Genomic DNA, 15858 nt, shown 5'->3' on the forward strand with positions numbered 1-15858 from the left:
TAGAGCAATGGCAGTTTTAGGCGTTCTTGTTCGAGGGACCTGTGCCGAGGTGCAGATGGAGGATTTATCCCACCAGTGTTTAGTTTGATTGCCTCTGATCTCTCAAATCTTAGCAAACCAATTCTTCTATTATGTCCACGGCCATAACACAGGGGTTAGTCCCTCATAGATGAACTGCGAAGACTGACAGCTCCCAATAAATCAGGAGGGCTTTCGAGGAGAAAACTAAACTAACCCTTTACAAACCTGGAGCATCTTCAATTTCTTAAATCTCTTAGTGAGTCACTGACCTTACCAGGATCCGCTGACCCAGCTGCATTTTACCGTACCTTCTAATATACTCGCCTTTTTTTTCCAGCTCCCCCGGGCCTATAGACGTTCACCTCAGGATAAAGACATTGTTAGTGTGACTGAGGTATGTTGCTTTAGAGACTGACTTCCACTGCCACACGGGGTCCCGGGGGAGCCACGCTAACGCTAGCTTGATCTATCTGTCTCACTATTGGTATTGATCCGAGTTTAGTGTCGATGCCGGCGCTGGGGAGTAATGATCACACATAGCAAGTCGGACACACACCGCCGGAGCATTGCAGGAATGGACGCAATCAGTCTAAGTGTGCAGGGAGATGCACGCCGAACTGCCACACACATCCACACCTGCCTGAACACACACACACAAACACACACACAGTAGTACAAAATGTTCTCTCTACTACTGCCGCACTGCAGAGCCTCTGCTGCTCCACTCCAGCAACAACAAAAAAAAAAAACACACACACTCGCAATAAGCTGAGTCGAGCTGATACAGCCACAACAACTGAGCAAGAGATGCCAAACCCTCCCCTCCACGCGCACACACCTCCTCCTCCACCTCCTCTCCTCCGCCTCCTCCTCTCCCTCTGCAGCCCAAAAGCCAGAGCAGACAGATAAGCAGGCAGCCAGAGACGGACTAATCCTCCCACAGTGAGAGACGTTTCGAATGGTATATGATGAGAATCAGGCTGAACAGACAGAGGAAGAGGAGGAGAGAGGAAGAGGGAGGCTGCGTGGGGAGGGAGCTGAGGCAAAAGGGGAAAAGTGAGGCGAGGATACAGATTAGCGAACTGATGAGGACAAAAAGGGATTTTTATGAGTTATTAGTGTTGAGAGTTTACTTGAATGCCCCCCCCCCGCATCCTGCCACTCTTTCACTTTCTTTCCGATAAATGTTGCTGTTGTTGCACACCGAGCCTCTCCACCCATTTGCCTGCTCACCAGTCTTTCAATCATTCTCGCCCATCCTTTCCTGCTCTCCGTCTCTCTCTCCGCACCCCCCACCCCCACCTCATCCCTCTCTCTCTCTCTCCCGCTCTCTCCATCTCTCTCCCAGTCTGACTGAGACTGATGTAGGTCAGTGCGTCTGGAGCCTGTCTGGAGCTGCAGAGAGCCTCAGAGCTCCACGCCTGGTCCTCATCGACCCCTGCAGCGGCTGCCGCCGTGCCCGAGCTGAGGACACCGCTCCTTGGGCTACGTGAGGACACTACCAGCCTGCCTGACCTGACCCGCCTGGAGGAGGATGTGCCTGCAACAGAAGAGGAGGAGGAGGAGGAGGAGGCGGGGGAAAGAGGAAGGGGGTGCGGGGTGATATGAGGTGTCTGTGTACCATCGAAAGCTTAGTCAGCGTATGTTGTTTGCATGTGGGTCTAAATGTAGATGTACATGTAGACGGGGGAGGCAGAGCGAAAGGTAAAAACGCAGGAGATGGAGGGGAGATAGGCGTCGCAGTCGTCTGTCTCTCCTCGCTGATGTGCGGCACTACAGAGGGGTTTTTTGGGGGGAAATTTTCATGCAATGTTGCCTCCAAATTCCCCACCATACACACACACTCTCCATACTCTGTGTGCCTCTTTCTCCACTCGCCACCTAACTTCGTCATGATGCTTTCTGTCTCTTTCCCAGACTCAACTCTTCCGTGTCTGCATCCATCAACGTTTCTGCAAAAAAACCACAGCGACCCGGCAAACTCCAAACTCGGAGGCGACTTTCCTCCCGAAAACATAACAGGAAGAAACAAACTGTCTTTCTTTCTTCTCTTGCAGTAAATCCATCCCTGAGCTGCTGCAAACGGATCCAGGTCTGAGAGGCGTCCTCTTCCGAAAATGCCAAATATCGAAAGTGTCCGTCCTCCACTCGTCGCATGTCGAATGCCCTTTTGATGGAAACCAACGAGTGCAAGGACGACGACTTTTGCAAAAGAGCGAAAAGCTCTGTTGACGACTTCTCTGTCTCCTGATTCTCCTTTCCTTTCCTTTCCCCCTCCTTCTCCTCTGCTCTCATTCTCCGCTCCTTCCCACTCCTCTGGCTTTTAGACAATGCCCCCAAAAAACCGATCGTTGTATCACAGAGTCTGAGTGTAGTAGAGTGCAGCTGTGAGAGTGGCTGAGTGTGTGTGAGCGAGTGTGTGTACGTTTGTGAGCGAGTTTGGTGTGTGTGAGTGTGTGTCTGCGCTCTCGATTTGACTCTGCAGCACGTCTGGGTCCTGCAGCGGTACACTGGTACTTAGCTGGCTCTGTCTCACCGTGAGTTTGTGTGTGTTTATGCATTTGTGTGTGCAAGTGTGTGTTGGTCTGCACTGGCGTGACACAGCAATCATCTGACCTGCCTCGTCATCGCTATCCGGGGCGAGGGATGTTGGGAGTTCCCAGGGCGTGGCGTCGCCGGCCTGACCACACCTCCGTCTTTCGCTCATTCATTCATCCGTTTCCTTTCATCTGACTCCCATTGCTTTTTTTTTCTCCCACCCTGACCGAATCCTCTGGATTACAGCAGCGATGGAGGGGGAAAGCAAGCGAGGACTCCCAAATCACTCATTCTCCTCTTAACAACACATCTTTAATTTGCTGTCTCCTGCTTTGCAGTCGCTCTTTATTTCGCCTCCGGTTTGTTCATGATAAACCGTCAAGGACGCGCTCTCTTTTTGTCTTTGCACCCATGTGACGCTCACTTGCTCTTTCCTCTGAACCGCTCTCTCTCTGTGTCTCCAGGATTTTAAAACGTGATGGAAGGAAAGGAGAGAGACGAGAAGGATGAAAGATTTACTTCTTGCAACTTTTTCTGTCTCTGCATGTCCAAATATCAGCTTGGTTATCAGACATAAAAAGGAAGCAGAGGAAGACTTGTGGTCATCAAGAGAGGAAGCAGACTAGGTGACACCTGTGCAATATAATGCAAACCAAAGCAACACAACAACTGAAGGCCTCAAAAACTACAACAGAGGTGAAGCGACAGCTCTGATTTCAGGGTTATGATACTGCATTGCAGGATATTGTCAGGTGCTCCTCTTATTGTGTCACTCATCTCTCTGTTTAGATGTTTTTATTGACAAAGTTGAGGCAAAAACACCGAAGGATACGAGGTAGGGTGAGGTACTGTACGTCCATAGCAACATAAAAATAGCTGACTTTGTTGGTGTTGTTGTGTAAGGACTGACAGCAGTAGGTGGGTGATATGGTGAGATGGCCACCTGCACTGTCTGCCACATCCACACAAAACACAGAGGAGACAAACTGCCTGTGGATGAGTCACACCAAGGGGGAGAGAGAGAGAGAGAGAGTGTGTGTATGCAAATCACTGCTTAGTCTTCAGTTTTTCTGTTTGACTGCGGGTGGAGGGGGACTTCCCACTGGTTTCAAACTTCCAATCTTTGGAAAAGCTCCAATTCAGTTAGGGCTGCACACACACACATGTACACACACACACTCTCACACAAAGGCCTCATTGTGTGTGACCCCCGGATGACGTGCAGGCAGGTCAAAGTGGCACGTCATTCCTAGGCGGTTGAAAAAGGCAAGTACATGGTAATGAGCACCTCCGTTTGACTGCATGCAGAGACACACTCTCTCCTCAGCAGCTCCCTGTGTCTTCTCTTTCCATCTCTGTGCCGCCTGTTAGCGGATATCTTCGTTTCACCCCTCGCTTTTTACGACACACTGTGACGACTGCGTTCATTTTCTCTTTCTTTCTCCGGCTTCGGTTATAATAAACCCAGCTCCCTGCAAAGAAGCACCCTCACACACGCAGTCACATGCTGTACGCTCATTTAGCCTGCAGTTAGCTCTGGGGTCGGCCTGCCACACCGGGTTAACGTTTATGTTTTATTAAAAATCGCATATTAAACACAGCGTCAGTCAGCGCAGGAATAATGGAGGTTCTTACCTCGCTGCAGAAAATGTGTTCTTACTGCTATTTGTTAAAGCCCTGAAATGACTTCCCTGATACTGCTTTTAAAGGGACAGTTCGGATTTTTGGAAGAAGGGTTGTATGGCGTATTTATCCATAGTAGGTGTCTGGAGTCTGACATGGAAGCTAAGCAGTGTGCTAATGTTGATGAGGCAGCAACAAAACCTGTTTTAGCCACCTAAAAAAATCAATATCACTTGAAGTGTTCGCCGCATTGAGGGTATTTTTACCGCTTTACCTTCCCTTCAGACAGCCTGTTCTGACAGGGAAGCTGTTAGTGGCATCAGTTCCCCTCTATGCCCTCTTTAAAGCCACCAAACCCCATTGACAAAATCCCTAATTTTGGCTGGCTGAACACAGGAGCTGCTGGTGCACTGCTGCCTCCGATCTTGTTGTTAGTTTGTCTTATTGTGCGACTTTGGTGAATCCGAATAAACTTCTTAAATTGCCGAAGTCACCCAATAACACGCACAAAATACCAGTTTGAGGCAGCAGTAGACCAGCAGCTCCTGGGTTCAGTGATGTTAAATCACTGTTTTTCTCAATGGAGTCTGGCATGGGAGTCAACAGTATAACGGCTTCATTTTCCTGTTGGAAATCACTGTCTGACTAAAAGGTAAAGCAGTGAAAATACTCTCAATATAGCGTATGCTTCAACTGGTATTCATTTTTTTAGGTGGCTAAAATGTGTTTTGTTGCCGACCCCTCCACAGCAGCACATTGTTGGACTCCAGCCTGCTTCTCCAAACTGGGCTCGTCCAAACTGACATCTACTGTTTGTAAGATACTGTCTGTGGATAATCACTCCATCCAACCCCACTTCACAACATCTGATCCATCCTTTCAGTGAAGGTTAACAAATGCTATTTCACAGGTTCTCTCCCTGCAAACACAAAGGAGAACCCTTCTGCCTTTATTCATAAAAATACTCTGAATTCAACCCAGAAATATCAACATCAGCACATCATCCTCAGAAACCCCCACACCGACTCCAGCGTGCGCTTTGAAGGAGTCGCTGTAAGAGCCCCAGTCTCCCAACAGCACTCTCTCATAATGACACCATCCCTTTAGGCGTCAACAGAGCTGAGACAAAGCGCCGGTGTATTTGGGGTAAACACATGGCTGCGGCAGCTCTGAAGATGACAGAGCGATAGGCCAGCGTGACGGGGCCTCGGCGTCCCAGTGCTGCCATAGCCCTGCATCTGCTGCTGACAGAGTGGAAAGCTACCTGACAGCTGCTCCTCACACATCAGATAAGATTACAGGTATACCTGCTACACCTGTTTAAACAAACCCCGCATGCATGCCTCTGTGTGTGTGTGTGTGTGTGTGTGTTGAGATAAAGGCAGATAGCAAACTAATCCAGTGGCAGGTGTACGCTTGTAACTGGGACAGCTAAAGATATAGACTGATGAAGGAGCTCATTATTATTTATGTGTTTGATTTATGTAAGCACCGAGGGGGGTGAAGGGGTTGGAGTTGTGAAATTTTAAAGAGTTTATGCCTTTTTTATCCCGACATAGATCATGTCATGAATTAAGAATAGACACCACAAGTGTATAACTGAAGTGATGTTACAGTACATTAAAATATCATCAGAAAAATAGTTTTTTTGGGGGGTTAATTTTCACTTCTGTTGGCGTCTGATTTCTCCTCGGTGACCCTCAGCTGAAGTTCACTTTCTATTTATCAGCACTTCAGTCTCTCACTTCAGCCGGTGACATCACCTGCATGATTTAATGATGGCAGCTCAAAGCAGGCATTTACAGGAGGGAGATAAACCCGGCGTGCGTGTGAGCACACACACACTCACACACACACAGCCTCGTCAGCTCCCTTTGGCTCTAGCCTGACATCTAGCGACACAGGCTGTAACGTGATCCTACATGACATGGACGTGTTAACATAATGGGGCTGTGAAGGAGGAGGAATATCTGTGGAGCAGGAAGCTGCTGTGTGTGTGTGTGTGTGTGTGTGTGTGTGTGTGTGTGTGTGTGCTGTCCCCCGTGTGGGCCCTGATACACACTCCTGCACAAAACACTCATAATTATCAGTGTCCATGTTTCTGGTTGACCGTAATGCTCTGATGTAGAGTGCAAAGAAAAAGATCCTCACCTCACATGCATCTGTTTATACTTCCTGCTGTGATGTAATGATTTGTAAATAACAGGTTGTGTGAGCAGTGTTTGGGTGGGTTTACTGTGCAGCTCCGTCCCTGCTCACCACACTGCAGTGTGACTAACACAACATGTTGTGGCTGCTTTTGTGTTTTCTCAGCACTTCCTTGCCCCCCTATTACGCATAACCTAAATTTAGTCAATACTCATCCACATGAAAGTAATGAAGGTCTAAGTATATCCTTGCAAGCTTCCCCGTGCAGCCAGGGAAAGGACACTGTGTTCCTTTAATACACACACTCACATACACACACATATATACACACACACACACCAAGTTCGTCTTTCCTCCAGTGGAGTCTGACAGGAATGAGGTCAGACACACCGATCCTCACTGCACATTATTATTATTATTATTACCCGTTTTTTTTATTCCGCCAATGGGAGGCCGGGGGCGTGGCTTCGGTGAAAAATCAGGATGGAGACAGAAGCTGATTGGCTCTTATATCTCGCGATGAGGGTATAAAGCAGCGCGGTTCTCGTTGTTGTGTTTACAGTAATATTACAGAGCGCTCAGGAAACAGGGAGACTATGAGACAGCGCAGCCGCTCCATTCAGCCACATGGTTCCTCAACCGCACAGACAAGCTGCGCTGCAGACAGCCAGGTTCACATAAGGGACTCGCACTGCTGTTGGCCACAGCGGCGCGTACTGAGGCTCGCGGGGCGCGTGTTCAGCCGCACAGGCAGTTGAAAGTTGCTGTTAAATAGTTTCGGGATTTATTTTTTGATTCCGTGAAGCGCACTGGTGAAAGTTGAGACCAGGCGTCTCCAAAACGCAGAAGAGACTTGGATGAACTTTTTTCTAGCCCTGTAATCATCATCATCATCATCATCATCAGTGGTCTGGTTTAAAGACACAGTGAGGAATATTTCTTGTGAAGCCTGATAGGCATTTTTGCGCACTTAAACTTTGTCACAGCACTGAACAGAGCAGTGTTCCAGACACTCTGAGGACAGGATGGTGCAGCACATGAGCCAGACAGAGAGCGCCCACGCTCACTCTCCCGGCGGGGACTCCACGGACACGGGAGAAATGGACTTGGAGATGGATGTGTCTCCGACCCCCGAGTCCCCCTCCTCCGGCGAGCGGAGCGACTTGGCGTGGTGCAAAACTCCGACGGGGCACATCAAGAGACCCATGAACGCCTTCATGGTCTGGTCTCAGATCGAGAGGAGGAAGATTATGGAGCAGTCGCCGGACATGCACAACGCGGAGATCTCCAAGCGGCTGGGGAAGCGCTGGAAGCTGCTCAAAGACACAGACAAGATCCCGTTCATCCGCGAGGCGGAGCGGCTCAGACTCAAACACATGGCCGACTACCCAGACTACAAGTACCGGCCCAGGAAGAAGGTCAAGTCGGGCAGCGGGGCGAGTAAGCAGACGGACCGCGGGGAGAAGAGCGGGGAGCGCAGCGCCAAAGCCGGCGGTGTGAAGAGGAGCCCCGCGTCCAAGGGAGTAAGCAGGACGCACAAGCAGGGGGGCGTGAAGAGCGCTGCGGGGCAAGACTATGCGTCTCCCGGTGACCACCAGGCGCTCTTCAAATCCAGGTCAGTGTCTGGGGCGAGACAGATCCCGGAGAAGCGCACCGGAGAGGCGAGGCGCGGCCACATGTTCGGCGGGGCAGGCAGCCTGGAGAGCGGGCCTCCCTCCGTGGGAGTCCCGGCCAGTCCCACCCTGAGCAGCTCGGCGGAGTCCAGCGACCCGCTCAGCCTGTACGAGGAGCACAGCCCGGCGGGCAGCGAGTCATCACACACCGCGCGCCTCAGGTACGCTCGCGCCTCCTCTCCAACACCGTCAGCCTCCCACTCTTCCTCATCCGTGTCATCCTCATCATCAGATGAAGAGTTTGAAGACGAGCGGCTGGAGCTGAACCCGAGCCCCGGCTTTGAGAGCATGTCCCTGGGCGGCATGGGCTTCTCCGACGCGGAGCTGGACCGGGACTTGGACTGGAGCTTCGGGGAGTGCGGGGCGGGATCTCACTTCGACTTCCCCGACTACTGCACCCCGGAGGTCAGCGAGATGATCTCAGGAGACTGGCTGGAGTCCACCATCTCCAACCTGGTGTTCACCTACTGAAAAGGAGCACGGTGGAGAGGAGCCGCGGCGCCCCCCCACGATTTGAACTGTTCAACCCCCCTCAGACAGGGCGCGTGCGTCCAGACCAGAATATTTCCGCCATTCTTTCACTAAATAAGGGAGAGTGAAAACAGGAAAGAAAAGGTGGCCTGTGTGCGCGTTGAGCCCAGGTACGCGCCGCTCACAGACTTGGACAGCGCTCAGTGCGCCTGACGGGAACGCGCAGACGGGGGAAATGCTTAGTTTGCATTTGGACACGGAGGAGGAGTGAATGTAAGCAGAGAGCAGTGAAACACGGACTTCAGCTCAAATGTTCAAACCAATCCGCAGCGGATGAGGACTGAGACCGAACTTTGAATCTTAATGTTATTTTGGGTCGGGAAAGGGACATTTACTGGACAGCTCGTCATGTTGGCTTTTGTTAAAGATATTCACATTGACCATCAAGTTGCTATTCAGGTGTAGTTTTTTTCCAAACTCAAAATAGTTTCAATATCAACACGCATGCCCTCCGAGATAAGGAGGATTTTGTTGTTGTTAAATGCGTAAAAATGTTCATTGCTGCGTAATTACGCAATTTGTGTGACCATAGGACACAATTCACTATCACCAGCTTCTCTTTCAACGGCAGGACTTTAAAAAAACAAAGACTGACTCAAACTTCAGAAACCCTTTTCTGAACCTTTTTAAACACTCAGTGCACAATTCAGGACCAATGTTCCCCGACGCGCATCCTTTCTGCCTAGTGCTTCAACTTTGTAGTTCCTCTGTGTCAGATGACGTTTTTTATATTGATGTATTTATACCGGCCAAACTTTTTTATACATAGAAGTATTGTTCTCGTACAGGTCTCGTTTGTGTTTGTGCACATACACCTGTCTGTATCCAGCGCGGAAGGGCTAGAAGTGTATCTTATTTAAAATGTCTGACTTCTCTCTTTTAAGGAGATTTGAGTGTGTCATGATTTTCTACTTGTATTTTTGTACAAAATCTATAGAAAGGGGTGTTTTTTTCCGGCGAGTGGGTAGCCTACAACATTGTTGTTTGGATCTACATTGGTGTTTAGACGTGCAGAGGGGGGTTTGTTTGGCACAATCTGACCTCACACAGTGTTTACAGTATTTACCCACATGCTTCTTAATGGCACAGTGACTCCAGTTTCACCAGCCAAGTAAACAAAGCACCACTGCAGGCTCCCAGTCTGAGTGGTGACTGTTTCCAGTACACATAGACCTAAAGTATATGAGTGAAAGATCCCAGAGAGTCACTGTTTGGATAGAGCTAATACCTCTGTGTGCTTTTTATCAAGATAAGTTTTATTTGAACCACTGGATGGAATTTCACACTCATTCCACTTTGCCTAGACTTTGGAGGGAGGGAGATGTTTGAAGTGCTTCATCTGTTATTGCGCAAATTGCATTAAAAAAAATAGTATTTAACCTTTCTGTACCTGTTGGCTAAGTATAGCAGGCTAATTGTTTTCCTATATTATGGCATGGCAAATAGCATTTGTATTTCAGATTCAGGTATATGTAGCTATAGCTGTTGTGTTTAAGATTTTTAAAAGAATAATAACATGAAGATATTTATGTAAACTGACTGTACTATAAGCAAAGATTGTGTGTTTTATGTATGATGATGATCAACGACAGGCACTAGGACAGCCATCTTTGGACATCCTTATGTTGAAGATGATTGTGGTCCAGGAGTTTCTTTTTCTTTTTTACCTTCGAGACATCTTTTCTATCGTCCTTCTTTTCTTTTTTCATTTGTGCAATATGCTGTGTATGATCATGTTTTGTCCAATCATGCCAATATCATTTTGATGTTTATAGCTCAAAACCAGCCAATGTTTGGGTCAATCACTGCCTCTCAGACCTCTGTACAGATTGTCGTTTTTTTTTTTTTTAATTTGTTTTTCTTTTCTTCCAAGAAGGAAATAAAATCAGCTGGAACTGAAAAGTACAACCTGTTTATGTCCTGTGGTTTTTTCTTAATCATCTGAACCAAATCTAGCCTCCAGTGTTAAAGCAGACGAGGAGCAGTCACACACGGTGACGCCCCCTTTTTCAGAGGTGAACGCATGCTGGAGAGAAGGTGAGCCTTCATTATCACATTCCACAGCTACGCCTCATTCAAAAGATCCAATCTGGTGTCGGATGTTTACACTCCACGCACGCGTGCACGTGAATGTGTGTGTGTTGGCTGTGTGTAAAGTGTGCAGCTGCAGACTGTGAATCAATAACCAGCCAGTGAATCGATAGGAGTGGTCTCTTTCTCCCTCTCTTACTCCGTCTGATTCTACACGTGCAGAAAACGTGGCTGCCATGGAAACACTGTATCCAAGAGAGAGGCTGCAATCCGCTGTCTGTGTGTGTGTGTGTGTGTGTGTGTGTGTGTGTGTGGGACAGACTGATCCATCGGGGTGGGGTAGGTAAGGGGGGCGTCAGACATTTCTGCAAGGCATGACTGGAATAAAGGAGGAGGAGGAGGTGTGTGTGTCTGTCTGTGGGTGAGTGTGCCAATGGGAGGCAGGGAGGAGAAGGTGCAGAGGGGGGTGTTTGTCTGTCCTGGTGGATCGTGCAGGAGACTGCTCCCAAATCCAATTAATTCCTTCTGGATGCATTCATTTGTCTCGTGCATCTGACGAGAAAGAGACACAGAAAGAGAGACAGAGACCCCTGAGGTACAGTATTTAGTGTGTATCAATTTACGCCCTATTCCACAAGAGACATTGGTAATTATTTCCATCTCTCTCTCTGTCAGGAGAGCAGAGTCGTCTCCAGCTTTCCTCTGACATGTCGGGCCGGGTAATGAGAAAGATAAGGCATGGTCATTACACACACCATCCCAAAGACGAGACGCCGGCCCCCAGATGTCTGCAATAAGCTTGACATCACACAGGAAATAGTGTGTGAGGTGTGTTCGAGGTGTCCCTGATCCAGAGGAAAAAAAGTCCAATCACAATCCCGGAGTCTGAGGGATACGCAGAGATTAAAAGATGTGGATGCTCTGCTCGTACACACACACACGTTCATACATGCATTCATGAGAGGGCTGGAGGTACACTTGACCCTCGTGGATGATCCCTGCAGCTTATTTGTTTCCTGTGTTAACCTGTGTGAGTCAGACTGAGATCACGTCAATAAGACACAGGACAAAAATACAGATACAGTTACAGTGCTGCAGCTCACAGCAAAGCATCCACATTTTCAGCTGAAAAACTGTCACAGGGTTGTTTGAAGTTTTATATGAAATTAATTTGATTTACAGAAACGTAAAACATCAGCTGGATTCTTCTCTTAAAGCCCATTTCTTACTCACATAGTCTGTTTTGTTCCCTGAGCAGTAACACTAACCATGTACAGACAATTAATTAAAGAAACACTGCACCAATAAAATTACCATTTATCAATTTTACAACATGTGACCTTTCAATTGTAAAGAAAACCTTGATTTCCCTGCATCTCCTTCACAGTGAATGGAGAGTCCAAAAAAGGCGAACACGTATCATTAATTGGGGTCATCAGGGTTCACATTTAACAACAGCAAAACTATATCAAAAACCCAGTTTATAAACTCTCACACAACTCTACAGCCCCTCTGTGTGGAGTTTACATGTTCTCCCTGTGTCAGCGTGGGTTTCCTCCAGGTGCTCCAGCTTCCTCCCACAGTCCAAAGATAAGCTGGTTAATTGGTGACTCTTTTTCTAAAGATATTTAAGGGCTTTGTTGCCTTTAATCCATAGGGCACGTTAGAGAGAGGGGATGACATGCAGCAAAGGGCCATGGCTTGGAAACAGGGCCTTTGTACATGGGGCACCTGCTCTACCAGGTGAGCTAATGGGCACCCCTAATTGGTGACTCTTGGTGTGAATGTGATTGTGAATGGTTGTCTGTCTCTATGTGTCAGTGAACCCTGCCTCTCACCCAGTGTCAGCTGGGATAGGCTCCAGATCCCCCCCGTGACCCCAAACAGGATAAGTGGTTACGAAAATGGATGAATGAATGAACTGAACTGAACTAATCTGACGCCCAAAGAGGTCCAACTGTCCAAAATTTACTAAAAGCAACAATTCGAGGAAGAGCTCGGTCTCATTCTGAAGTCGTCGAAATCTGGTGCTTGGGCAGTGACTTGCAGCGTCAGAAACCAACGAAAAACGGCGTCCTTTAATGTTGGTATGATATGCGGCCGGTTGCTGTTATTGTGTAACGGGGGAATGTGGCGGGACAAGTGGTGGTGGATGGGTCCAACAAATACTGACCTTCATCTGAGAGAGCAGTGTTTGCATCCTGTAAGGTCCTAAACCCAACCACGTGTGTTTGTTGTTGAAGGAAAAAAAACATCAGTTGGCAGTGTTATACCGACGTAGTGCTTTTATTTTGAAAGAGACTGTATGCAAACTGTACATTTCCTGTGAAAACAGAAGTGTATTTTGAAAACAGACAATGCATGTAACAGGCTGAAGTTGACACGGCGTCCCAGAACGTCAACAACCAACACACCCAGGGTACCTTGGACGCCATATGTGGACGTGGAAAGTCCATGACCAAACGTGGACATGTGACGAGGTCACAGTGAGGAGGAGTTGCGAGGAGAGCCCCTCTTTTCTACCTCATCAATCATCATGGCCCCTCAGATGAATCTTGTGTACAGTCTTTGAAACAACTTGTCTGCACCTGTAACAAGATAATAATACATAGAGTGAAACATCAGTCACAGGAGCTGTTTTCTGCAGAACTTTTACCTTTGATACTCTACGTACATTCACTCATTTTTCCGTAACCACTTATCCTGTTGGGGGTCGCAGGAGGCGAAAACACGTGTGATTCTCTCATAAGTCGGCCCGTCCTTCATCATCCCCGTCATCTGACGGTTAATGGCCTCTTCGTTTGCGAGGGCAAGGAGGGCGCGCAATTCCTTGTCTCCCCAGTTGCTCATCTTTACAGTGTCTGTCAGGTTTGTGTTTCCCTCTTGCTACTAGCTGCTCGCTAATTCCTGCTATCAGCTGTTTCCTGTTTATCCACCGCCAGTGGGTCACACGTGCGGCGTCATCAACAGCTCCTCCCACAAGTCATCAACAGCCCCTCCCGTTGTGGAAGGCCGCCTCGGTCTGTTTAAACTAAAAGGGTTCCACCAATATGTCTACCCTACGAGACGGAAAATTGGACACCTCGGATCAACTCGCCAATCCGGCTCTGTGTGTCTAAACGCTCGCAGCTTGCCGGCAAAACGGCCCAACATTCGCCGAAAATCTGGCAGTGTGAAAGGAGCCATAGAGACAGACAACCATTCACACTCACATTCAGACCTATGGACAATTTAGAGTCACCAATTAACCTGCATGTCTTTGGACGGTGGGAGGAAGCTGGAGCACCTGGAGGAAACCCACGCTGACACGGGGAGAACATGTCAGAAGGGCCCCCCCACCCTGGGTTCAAACCAGGAACACTTGAAGCACATTTTGCCTACAATACTTTTGTTCTTTTATTTAGACAGGACTTTAAATGCAGGGCTTTTGATTGTGATGGAGTATTTCTAGATTGTTGTATTGGTACTTATACTTTAAAATGACATCATTACTTCACCACTGTGTTCCACATTAGTGACGTCACTGTGCATATTAAAACGGTTTCTCCATATATGTCTCTTGTGGGTGTTCTCAGCAGCCATGCCACTTTGTTTTTATTTAATATTCTACATATTAGTGCATTTCCTCTGCATGAGAGCAGGTAACGGTTTTATTTATACTGTCACAAGACAGGTAGCTCCTGAGAGTCCCCAGGAACATTACAGTGATAACATATAAGATAAACATAGAATAAAGTGAGCAGAGATCAGCGCTACAGGCTGAGCTGATACTCTCTGAGTCTCAGAGGGAATATTACATGAAGACTGTAGAACATATGGTATTGATAGTAGAGGAGATACAGATGCCATTAAGTCCGTATAAACGCGCCTTTGAACATCACAGACACACTCACACTCCCTACAGGCAGCATATAGGAGCTTTAAAGTGATTTCTCTGCACGCTGCCGGTGAAGTTGAAGGCGGGACACAAAGTCACACGGCGTGCACAGACAAAGAAATACACAAACACCGCTGTCATGGCATACAGCCCAACTTTTGTTTCATTGATTGCAGCCAGTTGCGCTCCTGAAGTCTCTGCAGCTCGGAGGCTCGAATGAAACACGCAGATTGGTGTCGTTTATCCGACAGAGGTGTGGAGATGAAAAGTTTGAGGAGAGAGACTGAACTTTCATCCCGAGCAGTGTGAGAGGAGACAAAGGGGAGGCAGCTGGTCTCAGGATGTTTGTGCGTAAAAGTCGGAGAAGTGGAAGAAAGCAGGACTCTGGCAGGTAGGCTGAAACCACCTCTGACCTAATAATAACCTGCTGTATTATACTTTTATTTTGAAGCAATGTGTCCGTGAGCTGCTTTAAAATAAAGTTTCTTTTTATAGAAATAACTTATAACATCTTAAAGGAAAGAGTTTCTCTGGCTCCGGAGTCAGTAACGAGACATTTAGTCTCAGAGGAGGGACTGAGAGCTTTGTAGTCGTGGAGGAAAAGTAATGTAAAGATAGTTTGTGGGAGACCCGAGGATGTCTGCTGCTAAATGTGGACTATAAAGGTAACTGCAGACTGTATCAGACTGTGAGATGTTGCTGAGCTAATTATTGTGAGGATTAAATACTGTTTGGAGCTCCTGCTGATGCCCTGTTTCAGCACAGGGAGGGCTGGACAGCGGCTGTCTGGGATGGTGTGTGTGTGTTACGTGTGTGTGTGTGTGTGTGTGTGTGTGTGTTAAGTGCATGTGTGTGTGTGTTTAAGACAGTAGTGCATGGAGTAATGATCACAGTTGTTTGCCTAACCTATGTGATGGGAGATGCACAGTGCACATTACAGCACAATCCAATAGTGGACAGTTACAGGACAGGGTTAAATGATGTCTGGCAGTGCGGGGGGGGGGGGGTATAGGACATATTTGCCCTGGGGGCTCTCAGCCGGACAAACAGGGTAGTGCCCCCATTAATCCTCCATCAGCAGATAAACTGTGGACTGACACACATTGACTAATCGTAGCAGGACAACAGTTGTAAACACATTACAGAGCAGGTTAGAATAAATCCTGGTGTTTAGATGTTAGTGACTGATGGTGATGATGATTTAGTGACTGTACAACATTACTGGGCATATATCTCTGCTGTGGCCGGAGTCATTAAGTTTTCTAGGGCTGCCCCCACGACTAAGACTGTTCCCAGTGGACCAACAGTCGTCATCAGGGTCCATCAGTGGACCAACAGTCGTCATCAGGGTCCATCAGTGGACCAACAGTCCTCATCAGGGTCCATCAGTGGACCAACAGTCCTCATCAGGGTCCA

General features: G+C 47.9%; 1 protein-coding gene and 1 long non-coding RNA gene across 3 annotated transcripts in view; both read left to right on the forward strand.

Annotated features, from left to right (window-relative positions):
- The window catches only part of LOC126384516 (uncharacterized), a 632363-nt gene that overhangs the window by 248149 nt on the left and 368356 nt on the right, over window positions 1–15858 (forward strand). The window lies entirely within an intron of this gene.
- sox4a (SRY-box transcription factor 4a) lies at window positions 6892–10444 on the forward strand. Its single transcript, XM_050035531.1, has one exon. It carries the CDS (start codon window positions 7356–7358, stop codon window positions 8472–8474), a length of 1119 nt encoding a protein of 372 aa, XP_049891488.1. The 5' UTR covers window positions 6892–7355; the 3' UTR covers window positions 8475–10444.

The sequence above is a fragment of the Epinephelus moara genome, chromosome 22 (assembly GCF_006386435.1).
Source record: "Epinephelus moara isolate mb chromosome 22, YSFRI_EMoa_1.0, whole genome shotgun sequence".
NCBI classification, from domain to species: Eukaryota; Metazoa; Chordata; class Actinopteri; order Perciformes; family Serranidae; genus Epinephelus; species Epinephelus moara.

Excerpts from the sequence above, each read along its gene's own strand:
- sox4a (XM_050035531.1), top strand. The coding sequence starts at position 7,356 with ATGGTGCAGCACATGAGCCAGACAGAGAGCGCCCACGCTCACTCTCCC.